The 18,962-nt window shown below is 37.2% G+C and overlaps 1 protein-coding gene across 1 annotated transcript; it reads right to left on the bottom strand.

Annotated features, from left to right (window-relative positions):
* Window positions 1–12,332: 12,332 nt before the first annotated feature.
* On the bottom strand, window positions 12,333–17,163 carry LOC130738568 (S-adenosyl-L-methionine:benzoic acid/salicylic acid carboxyl methyltransferase 3-like). Its single transcript, XM_057590597.1, has 4 exons — window positions 16,945–17,163; window positions 15,833–16,240; window positions 14,808–15,062; window positions 12,333–12,982 (listed from the first exon to the last, which is right to left on the bottom strand). The coding sequence occupies exons 1-4, from the start codon at window positions 17,044–17,046 to the stop codon at window positions 12,608–12,610; spliced, it is 1,140 nt and encodes a 379-aa protein (XP_057446580.1). The 5' UTR covers window positions 17,047–17,163; the 3' UTR covers window positions 12,333–12,607.
* Window positions 17,164–18,962: the final 1,799 nt, after the last annotated feature.

Below are 18,962 nucleotides of genomic sequence, written 5' to 3'. Positions count from 1 at the left end.
CAAATGAAAACCCAAAACCTAGAAATTGAAGACAAAACATAAAACAGTAACAAGTTGAGGTGCACACTAGGGTGGATCTTTATTTTTTTTCACCGGTAAAGCATTCATTAAACACCATTGGATTAGAGATTCTCAAAATATTCTTCAAGTGAATGGTTATGATTGAAAGAAGGATGAAAGGCTAAACACGTAAAATACACTGAAATCCCTCTTTCACCTAGCTAGTCAACCCAACAGTGGAAGGACGAGATGATGGCAGCTTCTCTCCGGCGTCGCACTAAAATAATAAAGGCCCACCCTAGTGGACAACATAAGTTGAATGAATAAAAATGGGCTACGTGACTCACAGTAATGGGGCGCCAACCCTTTGAATGTTAGAGTAAAAATATATATTTTTTTATAGGAAATATATTTTTTTATAGGAAAATGTTAGTTGTTAGTAATATTAGAAAATTAATTTCTCCTTAGGGTTCGAACCCTTGATCTTTCACCTTTCATCTCACCCAACCTTTATGTCTCCTAGCTCTTACCACTTGAGCTAACCCTCGAGGACGTTACAGTCAAACGTAAGTGCACACAGTGAAAAGGGAAAATCGCGAGAGAGATAGAAAAATGGGGCAGTGATTATTTATTACTCACAACTCTAGTTACAAGAACTAGAAGAGTCTAACTACTTATAATAGCCAATCATAATTGACCTTCTAATACTTCTTAACAGGCTAAGCAGGTCACATCTTATTAATTTTGGATTACTTCTAACACTCCTAATCCCAAACAAAACACAACAATAGAAAACAGAACAAAGTAAACTGATTACAAGCAAACTACAACCCACAGCTTCCTAAGTCCTATAAACTTCTCTATCTTCAATGCCTTGGTCATTATATCTGCCAATTGAGCCTCAGTTCTACGTGTGTCAATCTGATCTTCCCATTGGGTCTTGGTCTCAAAGAAAATGAAACTTGGTCTCAATATGTTTTCTACGACCATGAGAGACCGAGTTTAGCAAGGTGTTTACACGGATTTTTGGTAAACAAATATCCTCTTAGTTCGACTAAAGGAAGTTTAGATTCGGGGTCCTTTTGAGAAAACGCTTTGCCAAAGTGTAGTGTGTGAACGAGTGTATTCTCGACAACAATAAACAACTCAAACGAAACTGGACTTTATTGAATATGAGTCGATTACAAAACAGTCAAGCAAACTAAAATAACATGAAAGCAAATTTCGACAAAACAAGCTACACACAATAACTGGGAATCAACAAACTGAAATGCAGGGAAACTAAAGCGTTGGTTCTGCAACATACTCTTCCATCATCACGTTTTGCTCTCGAAGTCTCATTGATGCGGACGTTTAGAGCTTTTGGTGAATTTTCAGAGTTTTTAGTTGGGAACCCCTTCTTCTGCTGCTGCTTCCTCTATTTATAGTGTTCTTTCTGCCCATGTTCTTGGCGGTTTTTCTTGGATGCACGATGGTTTCGTGGGTTTTGAATTTTGGCGCCATACCCCACGTTTAGCCGATGGTCTTCGCGCACGTGACTCTATTGCCACGTGGATGGTTCTGAGTCGTGGGCAACCGTTGCTATTTGTGGCATCGTGGGTGTACGCACGTGCTTGTAGTTACTTGTTATTCGGTAACTGCCTCTTCCATTAAGATGATCGAGATTTCTTCATCTTCTGAGTGTGTCGAGTTATGGCTTTTACTAACTTGTCTTTGAGGGACATCGTGTGCTGAGTTGCCGGCTTCGCCAAACCCTTTCTGTCGAGAAACCACTTTTGCACCATGGTGTCGAGAATTGTAGTACTTGTAATTTTGGCTTAACAGTTGCCCCCCAAAATGTTGGTTGTCGACTGCTTTAGCTCGAAGACACCAAGCATTTTTTATCGCAGCCGTTCGATTCCAACGATTCAAATGCTTTGTGCTCTCGGCCATTCGATCTTCAAGTCCGATCAGCAGCCATAACGTCTGATGACTTCTCCACTAGCTGACAGTTATAGCCTTTTTAGGGCCATGATTTCACCTATGCCAAAAAGCTGAGAGGTGACATGAATTAACGAATAAAATAATCGCTTGGACCCCAAATTTTTATAAATTGCTGCTCAATGCGGCTTGGGTTCCGTTTCCCCTTCTGTTTATAAATACCCTCTTGGTATTCCTTGTTCAAGCTTTACTCTTTCCTCCAACCTTCAACTTCTTCTTCCAGACTTCATCACTTCATCTTCTTCCGTCTTCTCTGAAATACTTACTGCGTTTTTCAATGGCTTCCAAACTTGGCTTTTGATCAAGACTTATTCTGGGAGTTGCACTCTTTCCTTCCTTTGGCTGAAGAGCTTACGGGGCTCATTGACCAACTTCTTTCGAGGAATATTATTGCCTCGGTAAGAATTCCTCTTCAGGAGTTCTTGAGCCTCCTGCATGAAGCTGTACCTCTATATGAAGAACACCGGGAGCTTATTGCTCGAGTGTTCTTTGCTGAACACCAGATTGACGAGAAGATGGAGGAATTTGAAGAGTTGAAAGCTGCTCTTAGCCAGGCGGACCCCGAGGGGAGTGTGGGAGCTCTGAAAACCTTGGTGGACAAGCTTTCTTCTACTTCCCGTGAAGAGCTGGATATTCGACAGGAGAAATCGCGACTGGAATCCCAACAAGAGGATGTCTTGAGGCGCATAGAGCCTCTTAGGGCCAGATACAATAGTTGTAGGGCCAACCCTCCCTTTTAAAATTCCTTTGCCATAGTTGTAATGCTCTATTCTACTCAATAAAACACTCGCGTTTGGCAATTTATTTTCTTTTACTTCCTTATTCGATGTTTATCTCATGCAATGTTGGCTTATACGTTTTTAAATATTTGCCATTTATCGTCATTTGTCGATTACCTCCTAATTCCTTAATCGAATAAGCGTTGTTTAAAAGTACTTTCTCGACTGTAAAAGGGCCTTCCCAGTTTGGGGCCCACTTTCCGTAACGTTTATCTTTTTTATCAATTGGTAAGATGACCTTCCATACGTAATCACCAAGCATAAAAGATTTAGCTCTAACCTTTTTGTTATAAGCTTTAGCAATGCGATCCTTTTGCCTGGTTAAGGTATCCAACACCAATAGTCTTTCTTCGTCGAGATTGACTAATTCGTCAAGCATCATATTCCAATAATCTTCACTTGGAATTTCCTCTTGCCTTTGAATTCTGCATGACTGTAAATATACTTCTACTGGTAATACCGCTTCTTGACCATATGCTAGTCGAAAAGGCGTTGCTCCGGTAGATTCCTTAGGTGAATTCCTGTAAGCCCAAAGCACTTGGCCTAACGTTTGATGCCAGTTTTTAGGTTTTCGACCAACATGTTTTTTAATCAAGGAGATCAACGTTTTGTTGGCCGCTTCTACTTGACCATTCGCTTGAGCATAATAGGGGGTCGAGGTTAGGAGTTTTATACCCCAAGATTCTGGAATGATGCCACCTTTTGGCCTACAAACACTGTGCCTTGGTCTGTAGTAAGTGACTCAGGTAGCCCAAAGCGGTACACTATGTGATTCTGAATGAACTCGATCACCGTGTCCTGGGTCACATTTTGTAGAGGAATTGCCTCTACCCACTTGGTAAAGTAATCTATAGCCACTATGATGTACTTATGCTGCCTAGAAGAGCATGGATTAATTTCGCCAATTAGGTCTAAAGCCCAACCCCTGAACGGCCAAGGCTTAATGATCGAGTGTAATTCACTTGCTGGCACATGTTGTATCCCCGCGTGTCTCTGACAATCTTGGCACCTCTTGGCATACTCCATACAATCTTTCATAATAGTAGGCCAATACATCCCTTGTCGAAATAGGATCCATTTCATCTTGATTCCTGCCTGGTGGGCACCACATAGCCCGTCGTGAACGGCCGAGATCGCTATGAACGTGTCGTCTTCACTTAAACACTTCAGTAGTGTTCCGTCGACGTTTTTCTTGAATAGCTCGTTTCCCATGATGACATAGCTCATTGCCCTGTATTTTGTCTTTCTATCTGTAGTACCCACAGGATTTTGCAAGTAATCGACAATTGGCTTTCTCCAATCATTAGGTGCCATATTGTCAATGACCAGGATGTCGAGGTCAGAGGGGTTTAGTTTTTCTTTGACCTCGATAAGCTCTTTTAACCTACATTTATCGACCATATATCCTGACGCGATTTGTGCCAATTCATTGGCTTCTTGATTGTCCACTCTGGAAACGTGACCTAGCCTAGCTTCGTCGAATTTGGCCAACAAATTGCTAGCTTTCGTGTAATACCTAGCTAGATTTTCACTGATGCACTTGTATTCCTTGGTAAGTTGCTTTATTACCAACTCAGAGTCCCCTTTTACGACAACATTCTTTGCCCCAAGGGCTATCAGGATCTCGAGGCCTGATGTTAATGCCTCGTACTCAGCCTCATTGTTTGAGCAGTTACTCTTAATCCTAAACTTGAATTTCGTGAGGATGCCCCTTGGGGATACTATGAACATCCCGATCCCAGTACCATTCTTATGGCTAGAACCGTCGAAAAATAGCTTCCAAGGTTGGATGCCTACATAAGTTATGATTTCTTGAGGCAAAGTATGGTCTGCCAGGAAGTCAGCAATTGCTTGTCCCTTAACTGCCTTTAGTGGGGCATAAGTTAGTGAATACTCGGTTAGGGCTAAAGCCCATTTACCAATTCGACTATGTAAGATAGGTTTGGATAACATGTGCTTTATTATATCATAATGAGAAAAAACCATTACATCGATTGGCTTTATATAATATTTCAGCTTTATACAAGAGAAGTACAAGCATAAACACAATTTCTCGATCATGGTGTATCGAGTTTCTGCATCATTTAACACCCTGCTTAAGTAAAATATGGCTCTTTCTTTGCTATCTTCATCTTCTTTAGCCAACATGCTTCCGATGGTTCCATCCGTGGCAGAGATGTACAGCTTCATTGGCTTTCCTTTTATAGGTGGTGCCATTATAGGTGGGCTAGACAAGTACACTTTGAGTTCATCGAACGCTTTTTGATGCTCTGCTTCCCAGCGGAACGCATCTTCCTTTTTAAGTCGAAGAAGTGGGGAAAATGACTTGGTCTTCTCACTGAGGTTAGCAATGAATCTCCTTAGGAAGTTAATCTTTCCCAATAGTGATTGCAGTTGTTTCTTGCTGGTTGGTGGACTAGTGTCGAGAATGGCTTTAGCTTTGTTCTTGTTGATCTCGATGCCCTTTTTATGCACCACAAAACCCAAAAAATCACCTGCAATAACACCAAAGGCACATTTAAGGAGATTCATCTTCAAGCCATATTTTCTCATCCTCTCAAAGGATTTCCTTAGATGCAACAAATGGTCATCCCTTGATGGGGATTTCACCACAATGTCATCAATATAAACCTGCATGAAGGTTTCTATAAAATCATGAAAAATGGTATTCATTACCCTTTGGTAGGTCGCGCCAGCGTTTTTCAACCCAAATGGCATGACCACCCACTCGTATGTCCCCAAGGCACCAGGACATCGAAAAGCTGTTTTCGACACGTCCTCTTCTGCTATGAAGATTTGGTTGTAGCCTGAGTAACCATCCAACAAGCTTAAGTATTCGTGACCAGCAGCTGAATCCACCATCATCTCAGCAATAGGCATGTGATACTCGTCTTTTGGAGTGGCAGCGTTAAGATCTCGGAAATCTATGCAAACTCTCATCTTTCCATTCTTTTTTATTACTGGAACCACGTTGGCTAACCAGTCCACATATCGAGCTGTTCTGATAAATTTACACCTGAGGAGTCTTTCGATTTCTTCCTTGATTTTCACCAACACATCTGGATGGAACCTCCTAGGCAATTGCTTGACTGGTTTCTTGTCTTCTTTGATGGGTAACTTCAATTCCACCACTTCTCAACTGAGGCCAGGCATTTCATCGTAATCCCAAGCGAAACAGTCTTTGAATTCCTTGAGTAATTTCACCATCCTGTCTTTTAGCTCCGGGTCAATGAGAGCACTGATGTACGTTGGCCTCTTTTCTAAGCCATCACCCAGGTCCACTTCTTCTAAAGGGTCTTGCGCTTCCATTTTCTTGGACAAATCGACCACTGGCTTCTCGAAGCCCAATGGGCTGTCATCATAGATGCAATCTAGCCTCAGATTGCAAAGGTCCTCGAATCCGCATTCCTCGGCACTCTGCTCGTTTTCTTCTATGCACGTGTCATCCTTATTTGTTGTTGCCTCCTCCTGAGGTGTCAATTCGACGGGCAGGATTGAGACATTAGCTTCGTCTATAGCCATTTCTTTGGCCATCCTCTCGGCCTCCAAGGCCGTTCTTATTTTGTTTTCGGCTGCGTAAGCCGAAATTCGAGCCATGCTCGAATTAATCATCTTTATCATTGGCTTGCCACCCAACAGTGGCATCTTTCTCTTCATCACTGTGCCATCCACTCATGGCATCAGGTTTGCATGCTTCATTGAGGTTTAGGCCCCGGATGGGATCCAACGTTACTGAGTACTCTGAGTAGGGGTTGAAGTATTGGTTAGCCACTGTGTCTAAAGGAGCAATTGTGGCTAAACTCTTCTCGAAATTCTTCTTATCAACGTAGCTTGTTTCTGCTAAATAGTAGCTTTGATCTGCTTGTACATTTTCGACAACTCCATCAGCTTTCCAAATGGATATACGTTGGTGTAAGGTCGAAGGCACTGCCCCCACGCCATGAATCCATTCTCTTCCCAGCAGCAAATTGTAATTGGCCTTTGAAGGGACCACAATGAACAATGTGGAACGGGCTACTGTTCCTACGGTTATGTTCAACATGATTGCCCCTAGGGAAGAACCTGTCTTTCCTTCATAATCAGAAAGCACCATGTCATGTGAGATTAGATCCGCTTCAGTTTTACCTAACTTCCTGAGCATAAATCCGGGCATGAGGTTGATTGCAGCTCCCCCGTCGACAAGGACTTTGTTAACACCCTTCTCCTCGACTTTGGCCCAAACAAATAACGGTTTCAAATGGCTCTTCATTTGCTCGGTTGGCCTTTGGAAGATAGCTCTTTCATCTTCGACAGATCCTCTCTGCATCACATAATAACACAAAGGATTGTCATCTGGTTCGTCGTCGACATAGTAGTCTTCCTCGCTTTCAGTGACCTCTGAGATTCTATCGAATTCTGCAGGTAGGATGGACACGATGCAGATGATGTTAAGCTCTTCTCCATCACTGTCGTCGAAATCTTCGAGCATGTCTTCATCCTCATCTTCGACAACATCCTTCCCTTTTTCCTTAGCTGGATTTGGCGGTACGGTTGTTCCCTGTTTGATGGCGTGGTCCAGCTGATTGATAATCGACGCCACACTAGGTTCATTGCGAGAGTTGTCTTCTGGCTTTATGTCCCATAGTGAACGGAACTTGCCACCTCTTTCCCTCTCAGCTTTCCTTTTCCTCAAAAAACGCCTGAACTGAGTCCTGGTCATTTGTTCAGGAGCATAGTAGTTCCCAGAGCCATAGGAGTAGCTTCGTGACACACGGGAATTGTTGATGTAAGAGGATCCCTGGCCTAAGTCGATTTTCTGCCACTTAGGGTATGGTTTTGGCCTTGAAGGCGCTGGCCCGAACCATTGGTTTCTTGGCAATCCAGCGTTGGGGAGGTAAGTTTTGTCTTTATTGCTTGCTTTCTGGCCTTTATGGCCATCGAGTTCCTGGTCTCTCTCGACCCACTCCTCGTGAGGGTACTTCAGTCTCCTGGATACAGGAGCCTTCCTCTGATAATGCCTTTTCGTTTCTGAATCTTGATAGGCTTTGGCTGCGGATTTGTCGAAAACAGCGCTGCATCGAGGGCACAACATAACTTCTTTCTCGCCATTTTTGCTGCGGGATAGAAACTCGACAAGGGTTTCTCCAGCCTTGGGGTAAACCTCTTCCAAGTTCACTTCTTTCTCAACCTCTGGTTCTTCGACAGCTATGTTTTCTTCTCTTACTTCTCCCAGCGTCAAACCCAGACCCAGCTTTTCGGAAATGTCGACCATGCCAATGTAGAAAGGCTCTACATAGTTGGCCTCAGCTATCTGCAGTGGATCAGAGTCGATCTTCATTTGACTTTTGGCTTTTTCATCATACTTGAGTCTTCCTGAGTCCAATGCCCCCTGCACAAGGTCCCTGAAACGAACACATTGTGAGGTCCAATGACCAAAAAAGTTGTGATATTTGCAATATTTCTTCCCTTTCCTTTGTTCAGGAGAAGGAAGTTTTTGGTCTTTAGGGACCACAAGAAAACCATCAGACACAAGTATATCATAGATTGCATCGCATTTGGCCACATCAAAAGTATAAGTTTTCACAGCAGGAATCGTGTTCTTGGGGTTTTCCTCCCCAAGTTTGTTTTCACGTGGTTTCAATGCTTTACAAACATAAGGATCCCCTGGCTGAAGTTCAGCCAGATTGACGTCATTCAAATCGACGTCCGCCGGGACTTCTCGATAGACACATGGACTCTGACCTACTGAATCCGCATCTATGTACGCTACCTTCTCCTTCTTTGGCCACTTAGTAGTCTTGGCCCTTTCCTCTGACTTTTCGGCCTTTAGCAATTCGATGTGCCTCACTCTATCTGCGAGCAAAGACATATCTCGAATATACTGAGTGTCGATCTTCTTTCTAATAGAATACTCTAGACCACCAGCGGCTAAGACAACTAGCTCGTGTTCAGGGACATGGGTGAAACATCGAGATTTAAGCATCCTAAACCTGTTTAGGTAGTCATCAATAGGCTCTGCTGGCTTTCTTTTAACACTAGCCAGGTCCTTCAAACTTACTTTGCACTCTCCCCTAAAGAACTGTTCATGGAAAATTCTTTCCAACTGGGCCCATGTATGGACTGACCTAGGAGCGAGGGTGGTAAACCAGGTAAATGCATTTTTGGTTAAAGAACTCGGGAAGTACTTCATTTTTAAATTTTCATTGATGGCTAAGTCTCCTGCTTCGATTTGGTACCTGGCTATGTGTTCTACCGTGGACTCTCCTGAATCCCCCGAGAACTTAGTGAATTTGGGGACCTTCCAGCCTCGAGGAAGTTCTGATTCGAGAACCTCCTCTGTAAAGGCTGACACAAAATGGGGTCTATTCGCGAAACCCACGTTGAAACCATGTTGGTTCAACAATTGCTCCACCACAGCAGCAACATTTTGTTGCCCCCCAGCGTTCTGGTGTCGAATTCTTTCTAGCACCCCATCAGCGTGTTCTTCCCTGTTTACCATATACACATTTTGCAATGGTGGCTGTACTGCCTCGTACAAAGGGTTTTCCCTCATCTCTTGGTGTTGCGGCGCCTGATAGCGCACCGGGGCAGGGACATGGTTAGGCAACGGGATTTGGTTAATCCCTGGTGCCGGTTGGATTTCGACTGGTGCCCCCAGGGCTGTCGCCAAACGATCCATCTGTCGTGCCAAATGCTGATTATTGGCATTATTATTTTGGAGCACAGGGTTGATTAGCTCACCTATCTGTCGAGATAGCATGTTAACCATTTCATGGTTACTATCATCTACTTGCTGCCTAATGGCTTGAAGTGAACCAGTATTCATACCTGTAGATAAATAAATTTGTGAACTAGATCCAGGAATAGGGGGACTAACTCGACTTCCCAAGTTTAGCATTGTTCCATTTGCCCCAAAAGGGGGTATGCTGAATGGGGGAACATTTTCAGGGAACGTCGAATACGTGCCTTGTATGCCTTGCATCATAGATGTAGGCATACCATAAGGCATGTCCCTCGTAATCGTTGGAACGATTTGTGCCTGTACTGATGTAGATACAGGCATTTCTGCAACTGCAGAAATTGCCACGTTCTGGGTTGGCATACTGGTGCCATGCCCCATTCCAGTAGAAACTTCTTCATTATTGTTACCGTTACTTCCCCCAGGGCTACTCTGATTACCCACGTTAGATCCTTGAGGGGAGGTTCTTCCTCGATTACTTGCCATACTCAAAGTCTTACCACTTCTCAGGTACATATAAATCACAATCAAGGCAAGTAGCAAATACCAAATAGCACGCAATAAACCCAAACACACAAAATGCTTCTGTAAAACTTAGTTTTCACAAAAACGGTCCCACTGGGCGTGCCAATTTGTTTACACGGATTTTTGGTAAACAAATATCCTCTTAGTTCGACTAAAGGAAGTTTAGATTCGGGGTCCTTTTGAGAAAACGCTTTGCCAAAGTGTAGTGTGTGAACGAGTGTATTCTCGACAACAATAAACAACTCAAACGAAACTGGACTTTATTGAATATGAGTCGATTACAAAACAGTCAAGCAAACTAAAATAACATGAAAGCAAATTTCGACAAAACAAGCTACACACAATAACTGGGAATCAACAAACTGAAATGCAGGGAAACTAAAGCGTTGGTTCTGCAACATACTCTTCCATCATCACGTTTTGCTCTCGAAGTCTCATTGATGCGGACGTTTAGAGCTTTTGGTGAATTTTCAGAGTTTTTAGTTGGGAACCCCTTCTTCTGCTGCTGCTTCCTCTATTTATAGTGTTCTTTCTGCCCATGTTCTTGGCGGTTTTTCTTGGATGCACGATGGTTTCGTGGGTTTTAAATTTTGGCGCCATACCCCACGTTTAGCCGATGGTCTTCGCGCACGTGACTCTATTGCCACGTGGATGGTTCTGAGTCGTGGGCAACCGTTGCTATTTGTGGCATCGTGGGTGTACGCACGTGCTTGTAGTTACTTGTTATTCGGTAACTGCCTCTTCCATTAAGATGATCGAGATTTCTTCATCTTCTGAGTGTGTCGAGTTATGGCTTTTACTAACTTGTCTTTGAGGGACATCGTGTGCTGAGTTGCCGGCTTCGCCAAACCCTTTCTGTCGAGAAACCACTTTTGCACCATGGTGTCGAGAATTGTAGTACTTGTAATTTTGGCTTAACACAAGGTTAATGGTTGATTTATTATCTACAAAGTACAAACAGTTCAACAACACTGCTAGCATCCACCTTCAACTCACTTATCAAAGAAGCCAACCACAAAGCTTGACCCGCAGCAAAACAAGCAGCAATATACTCTGCTTCACAGGTGGGAAGAACCACCCCATCATGCTTCTATAAATACAAAGATATAGTTGTCCCTAAGAGGTTAAGAACATGAACACACATCCGATAGTGCTCCTTCTATCAGATCCCCAAACCAATCTGAGATAAAATAGGCTACAAGGTGTAGACTACCTTCCTCATTTTAATGAGGAAATAAAATGCCAAAATCTGGTGTTCCCTTCAAATATTGCATGACTCTTTTAGCTGCTACCAAGTGTGAATGTCTACGATCACTCACGAACCTACTTGTCATACCAACACTAAATGATATTTCAGGCTAAGTGTGGCAATTATGAACCTTAGACTTCCCAATATCCTTCTATACATGGTACCATCAACAGTAGGCTCATCCAAACATTTATCCAGCTTCACATTTAGCACAGCTGGAGTCTCTATAGGATTGCAATTCCACGTGTCAAACTTCTTCAGCATCTCACAAACATACTTTCTCTGGCGCATGAAAAGACCCTGCTCAGTTTGCAAAAATTCCAGACCCATAAAGTATGAAAAAAGATCCTACATCTGTCATCTCAAATTCATTCTTCAAATCTGCCTTCAAAGCATCTATTCTAGCTGAGATACTTCAATTCTAGTGATCAAGAGATCATCTACATATAAGCAGATGAGCAACACATCAGTGTGACTTTTTCATTTAACACACACACCATGCTCCATTGAGCATTTCTGGAATCGTGAGCTTGAGAGGAAAGAATCAAGGCCCCAATCCTCTTTGTTCCAAGCTCCAGGCCATAAAGTGTCTTTTTTAGCCTCAGCACTTTATTCTCATTCCCTTTAATGACAATGCCAAGAGGTTGTAAGACAAATACCTCTTCCTCAAGTAGACCATTGTAGAATTGAGGAATGCTAACTTGTCGAATTGCCAAAGCTTCCAATGTTTCCAGCTGGCTAGTGCCACAGTTAATCTCACAGAAGGTTTTACTCCAGACCAGGTCTCTTTTGGTAGGACAACAATTCAGAACATATGGACAGATGGATTATAATAAGGCACCGTTTGAAAGAGTTTATTTGAGCTTATCTGATAGCATAAGCGTTTATGTCAGTGTTTAGGAGAGCTTATGCAAACAACTTATGGTCTATCATAAGCTGTTTTGAGTTTATTTTCATAAGCTATACTGAATAACTTATGAAAAAGAGCTTATGCTTATTATAGTTTATTTTCAACTTATTTCAATAAACTTTTTAAAATAGCTTATGAATAAGCGCTTATGATCATAAGCGTTTAATTAAGCTGTTTTCCCAACCCTTAAATAGATTATCAAGAAAGTGTTGAGTGACTCAATAGTGAACACAGTAGAACTAAGATCACTGCAAAATCGTCTTCTAAAAAACATCATGCTCTCTCGTGAATTTAATGGATTGGATATAGAATTTTGACAAGAAAAAAACTCGGCCGACAATTAATTACATTGATTCTGCGACATAGATGTTTGTTTTTCTTTTCTTATTTCATTCATTCTTTGAGAAATCAACCATAATATTCAAACAACTTGTGGCTCAATAATATTATTCTTTTTTGGTCATTGATATATTAACATTGACGAATTCAGTTTTCTCCTTAGACATTCGATCAGCAAGGATTGCTTGATACCGACGAAAAATCTCTTCAATAACAACTTCTCCGAAGTGAGTGATCAACAAAGGTTCCGCCACAGCCCTCATGCACTTTATAAGAGATTCAGATTTGGAATCGAAATTAGCATTATTGTTATTCCAGTCATCATCATCATGATCATGAGCAACATTCCAATGTACTTCAGACACCTCCACACAATTGATGGTGAATGAACCTTCTTTGAGAACCTCTAGTCTCACTTCAGATGGGGATGGGGTGTACATAGGGACGTTGAAAGTGTCTATTTGCTCTTCATTTATTATTCCCTGGGCAAACATTGATTGAGGCATTGAGCTAGCAAAACATTTTATAACTTTTTGTCAAGCAATATCCAATGAAATCTTCCCGTACCATTGTCTTTTAGCAAAGCTAGCCCATTAAATTCTAGAATATAATTATCACAATGATTAAATTTCAAATTTCAGTTAAGTCGGAAATTGGTATATACATAGGGTCATATCATGTGAGAGTATTTTTTATGGTGAGAGAAAAAAACATTGAATTCCAATCATTCGATTTAATGTGATGGTTAAGATTAAAACATTAAATCACATTATTTCTTTAAAAAAAAGTCATGTGACCATTAAATAGCTTTGTATGATCAGAAATTAATGCTCTCATCTCTCACAGTAAAAACTCTTACTATCACCTAATACGCTCTCACTAGAAATAGGTTTATTTACATTACTTTTTTTAATATAATATACAAATTATTACAGTGTAATTAAATTTCTTTTGTATTAGTATTAAATTAATTTTAAAAACTTTGGTTGTTGGGTTCTCTGTTTTTAGGTTTATTATTGTGGTTTCAATTGCAGAGGTGCTGATTTATCATATATCCGGTTGTAAACATTGATACTCAATTATTGTCCCCATATGTTATTCTATTTTTCAATCATAACTAATCTTTAAAAACCAATTTAATAATTTGAAAAATCCTTCAGTGAATTTAAAATATTTTAAATCAAGTAATAAATTTTTAATATAAGTTATAATAACATATTTTTTTTATACTTTTTTATCAACAATAAAATAATTTTAACTTTTTTTTGAACTTGAAATTATTTTAACTTAAAAATTATAATTGAAATAACTTTTTATAACTTGAAATAAAATAATTATTTTTCTCTGTTATGCTTCCTCAAGTTATTTTTACTTCTACATAATAGATCAAAAATCATATTAATTTTTTTTCAAATAATATACACATTCGATATAGTAATAATAATATCTTATAGAGACATTGTTTTTTAATTTTCAACTATTTTTTTGATATTAATTATTAATAAATATTTTTTATAAGTAATAAATAGTAATAAGTTTTAGTTTTTATTTTTTAAAAATTTCTCAACTTATGATTAATAACTAATAAGATTTATAATTATTATTAACAATAATGTAAAGAATATAAACAAATTATTATTAACAATCTATTATTGTCATTAATGTAAGGTAGTCAATTTCAATTATTATTATTTTTTAAAAATTCACCTCAAGTTGTAATGAATAATTAAAATTTAAATAATTTGAATATTTCATTTTAAATAAGAGAAATTGAAAAGTTTTAAATTTTAATATTTACTTTTAAATATGAGAAATTGAAATGTTTAACAATTAATAATTAATATAATGAATAATAAAGTTGATGTAGTTTTTATTTTAGTTTTCAATTTTTTTATTTAATGTTTTTAATTCAAAATAAATTTACTATTTTTTATGTGTTTAATGTTATTTTTTCAAGTCTGCTTTACATATGTATATATATATATATAGAATTTTTTTTATTTTAAAAGTGGTTAATCTAAATTAATTATTAATAAATAAATTTTTTTAAAATTTTGATATTTTAAATTTTTTAAATGCAAAGCTCAAGTCAATTTTAAGTCTATGAATGTTGTTATTTAATATAAGTAGTTGAATAGTTTTTAATAATACAAATTTTTTCAGTTTTTAATTTATTAAATTATTTATTTTTTAATGTATTTAATATAAAAATATGTGAGCTTTTATGATTTAATGCATTTATTGCATGCAAAAAACACACGTGTGCTTTACATATATATATATAGATATGTACATGTGTGCACATACCTGTGAGACCATGTCATTAAGAGCCAAAGCCAGAAGCTCCCAAATATAACAACCATCTTTGTTATATTGCTCTTCACCTCTTCTTCCCATAAGTATTAAAACCATACGACCTCCTTCAATGAGCTCTTCTGCACGAGACTTAAGAAACAATGAGAAATCTTTCTGAAATTGCTTGTAGTAAGCCTTGCGGACTTTCAAGGGGCTTGTGCGAGCCTCGCAAATGTTGCCCTTATTATTCTCTATACCTTGAGGAACCTAATTAATTACCAATAAACAATTATTTCCATTTTTTAATCTGTAATAATTTTAGCCCTCCTGGCAAATCAAAGAGAAAAAGGTAATAACTAATAAAGAAACAAAAAATTAATTTATATAGTTTAAGAAATATAGTTAAAGTAGTTAAATACATTAAATTTATTTTCAATTTTTATTGAATTTCTAAAATCGCCCTTAACTCACTTTTCTAAATTTCAATGCATCATCAATACTTAGCATAGTGAAAATGGAGAGTAAGTTCAATTAAATAAGTGTGTTCTTATCAAAAGTAATTAATGCACCTCAAATTTTAAGTTAGTTATTGAACTCATTATAAATTATAAAAATGATCAAACTAAGCCTCTTATTTGTTCTTATAAACATGATGAGTGGTAGTATAGTTTGAATATTGAATTAATCAAATCATAATACTCCCCCATTCAAAACAGTTGTTGTTTAAGGTTATATATACATTTTCAAATTTATTAATTAATAAATAATTTGATTAAAATATTCTTATTTAAATATGATTTATATTAAATAGAAAAAATGATATTATCTTAGTTTCAAACTAACTGTCTAGAAAAAAAAACATATATTAAGAAATATAATTAATTTTTTAAAATGTATTATTTATTTTTCTTTTGGGGGCCGCATTATATGGAAAAACATTAATTAATGTTTTATTCAAATTTTAAGTGGGCAGTTATAAAACAAAGAATATTCTCTAAATGAACAATCATTTTGAAACGAAGGAAGTAATTATGTACCCGGGATAGCCAATGGACGCTATAAGAGGAATGGACGAAATGCAAAGTTTTTGTGGGGAAGACCCTGCCATAAAAGGAGCCTGGAACCCCAAAGAAAAAACATGGACCAATTTCAACATCTTCCATTTCATCACTTAGCTTCTTTTTGAAGTTGTCAAGGGACTTAAAGATGTTGTTGAAATCATTATCAGGGAGATCATTCATGAAGAACTGGTATTCAGGAGACTCATGCTTCATTTCTCGGCAAATATTCTCCACCGATTTGATAACTTCAGATATCACCATGAAGGTGTTTGGTCCAGTAGAGCAACCCATGTCTGCAATTGATAAGACTCTTGGGAATTTCTTGCTGTAGAGGTTGGTTATGGCTTCCTCTCTCATTGCCTTTGTCAAAGAAATCGCCTTTTGCTGAATATAATACACCATTCATTCAGAACAACAACAATAAATTAAAAAATAAATATATAAATAAAAAATGTGGTTTTACTAGTATTAATCAATCTAATTTTATTTTTTTAACTAATCAATCTAAAATTCAAACCTTGCTAATTATAAATTTTCGGTAAATATTAATTTTTTTTTTGTTACATTCGGTAAATATTATATGAGTGTGCAATTAATGCAAAGAAGAAATTTTTTATGATATTAACCTGCTATCATAAAGAATAGCTCAAGTTGAAATTAGATCTTATAAGCTAGGGACATGCAACTATGCAAGTGCAGTGCAGGGGATCACCTCCTGCAAAAAATTAAGCCCCCTCCCAAAAAAAAAGCCCGATTAGAATTACTAAATAATAAATTGTGATTTGTTTCAGGTTTAAATTAAAATAAAATAATTTTTAACTGTGTAAAAAAAATTCTTTTTGTGTTTGCTTACGCGGGATTAGAATTGTTTTACCTAATAGTTTTTGTATAAGCTAATTAAAATAGTTTTTCTTAGTATAAAAAAGTAGATTTTTAAATAATATGATTTTATATTTTTAAAAAATAATTTTCTAACAAACTTAAATAAACACATAAAAATTTGTTAAAATAATTTTTTAATTTGTCTGTCAAAAAAAATTAATTTGAAAGTGAAAAAAAAAAACAAAACGAATGCACTTGATTTGTACCTGAACTAAGGAGTTTTTGGCATAGCTTGTTTCTCCAGTGCCTCCTTTCATGTGCAGTAGTTTTTGTGCCACATCCTTTCTTCTTGTTTCTCTTTTCTCCATTTAACTCTTTCTCTACAGTTGATTTCTAATTTCTATGCTTCTAATATGTTCTCAAACCCACATCACTCCGACCTCTTATATATATAGGGATAGATCGATCACTGTGTGAAAATAGTTACTGAATAAAATACTAATTTCTTCATATTTTAAAAGTTTGAATCAACCGACACACTACCCTTGCTAAAAGAACGGTGCTGCTCTAATTGAGAATCCAAAGCCATGGTCCTACAATATGTTATCTGCATTGAAGGTACATTCAATCATCCACGTGCAGGTGCAAATTGGAAGTTCCCTTGCAACTCGCAACTTCTTTTTTAATGATTATGTTTGGCCAGTAAAAATTACATAATTAATTATATATGTACCAAAATATATCATTTAACGGAATCGACTGACAGAAAATGATAATAAATTAAGTTGTGTGTTTTTGCTTGGTAACTTTTTTTAACGGAAAATATAAGATTTCATTAACTTGTCCTCTGTAAAACATGTGAAGAAATCTAAGATTGAATACAAGAGGAGTGAAACCTATCCAAACCGGGGTTGTCTTAATGACTCATGATAAAGTTTGGGTTAAATAACCCATCATCCAATCATATTGGAGATAGGTGAGTTGGAATTTTCATATTTTATTTATTAATTTATTTTTAACTCATTTATCTCCAATGTGATTGGATGATGGGTTATTTAACCCAAACTTTATCATGAGTCATTTAGACAACCCATCCAAACCACATCACTGGACACAAGTGAATGTTTAGCTAGCTAGATGATGAGTAACATGCATTGCATGCCTTTCCTATAAACATGAGCAAAGGAAATGGATAAGTTTAAACTCATTAAAACTAAAATAGAACCATAAGTTTAATTACACAATATCACAATACATCTTTGATATTTAATTGAGCATAAAAAAATAAATTCAATATATATATATATATTCTTATAAAAGCGTTAATATATATATTAATGCTGAATTTTGAAGTAGACAATCATAAAGACAAAATAAAAAATCTCTCGAAATGCTTTTTTTTTAAACTAAACAATCATCCATTTAAATCGATTAAAAGCCAGCATAGAAGCTAAAACATCAGATTCTAAAAGGGAAAATAACCCTGGAGGACCATCATCAGGAGGACCATCCTCCAACCAAACAGCGTCGGGCCGGAAAAGGAAAAAGCATTTCGGGCCATAAAGTCCGTCATAGAATTCCCTTCCTCCGCACAAAAGAAAGATCACAAATTTTTTAAAAAAAAACAAAGAACCAAAATAGTCGTTAACAATAAATCTTAGGTATAGTACTATATAAAGAAATTAATACTATTCAAATGATGAGAAATCATTTATGTTCCAATAATCGCCAGCAAGCCACGTCCATTCACTCCTAGCCTTGAATTTAGCCAATCCTCAATGATTTTCGTACGTCTCAATTAATGTGTAAAATCAGTTGTCCTTATCGATCTTAATTCACGGTCCTGACCCTTGTGTTCTTATTTAGATCATTTCAAGTTTCAACAACATCCAAAAGTTTTGGATCAAAAAAGAATAATGTTGTGTTGAGGGTTTATAATGCATTTTAACCTCCTGAAGAGAAATATGATAAATGAGCGATATGATATGTAATGTAGTAGTAGAGAAAAAGAAATAAAAAATGTGTGAAAATAATATAATAGAGAAAATAAAATATGAATGAAATTAATATTATTAATTAAATAATTCAGCTAGAAATGAAAACAGTCACTACTCTTTGGTTGCAGTTTTTGAAAACTGTTTTTCAAGGAAAATTTGTTTAAATGAGATTTTTTTTCAACATTCAAAAAAATTAATTTGAAAATTAAAAAAAATATATATCTTTTAGTTGTTCTAGTTTTTTAGTATTAAAAACAGAAAATGAGCATTGTTTTTTAAAAAAACAA

This window comes from Lotus japonicus, chromosome 2, assembly GCF_012489685.1.
Source record: "Lotus japonicus ecotype B-129 chromosome 2, LjGifu_v1.2".
In the NCBI taxonomy this organism is placed as follows: Eukaryota; Viridiplantae; Streptophyta; class Magnoliopsida; order Fabales; family Fabaceae; genus Lotus; species Lotus japonicus.
Note: the sequence above shows the minus strand (reverse complement) of the source record. Positions and strands in the feature narration are given on the sequence as shown.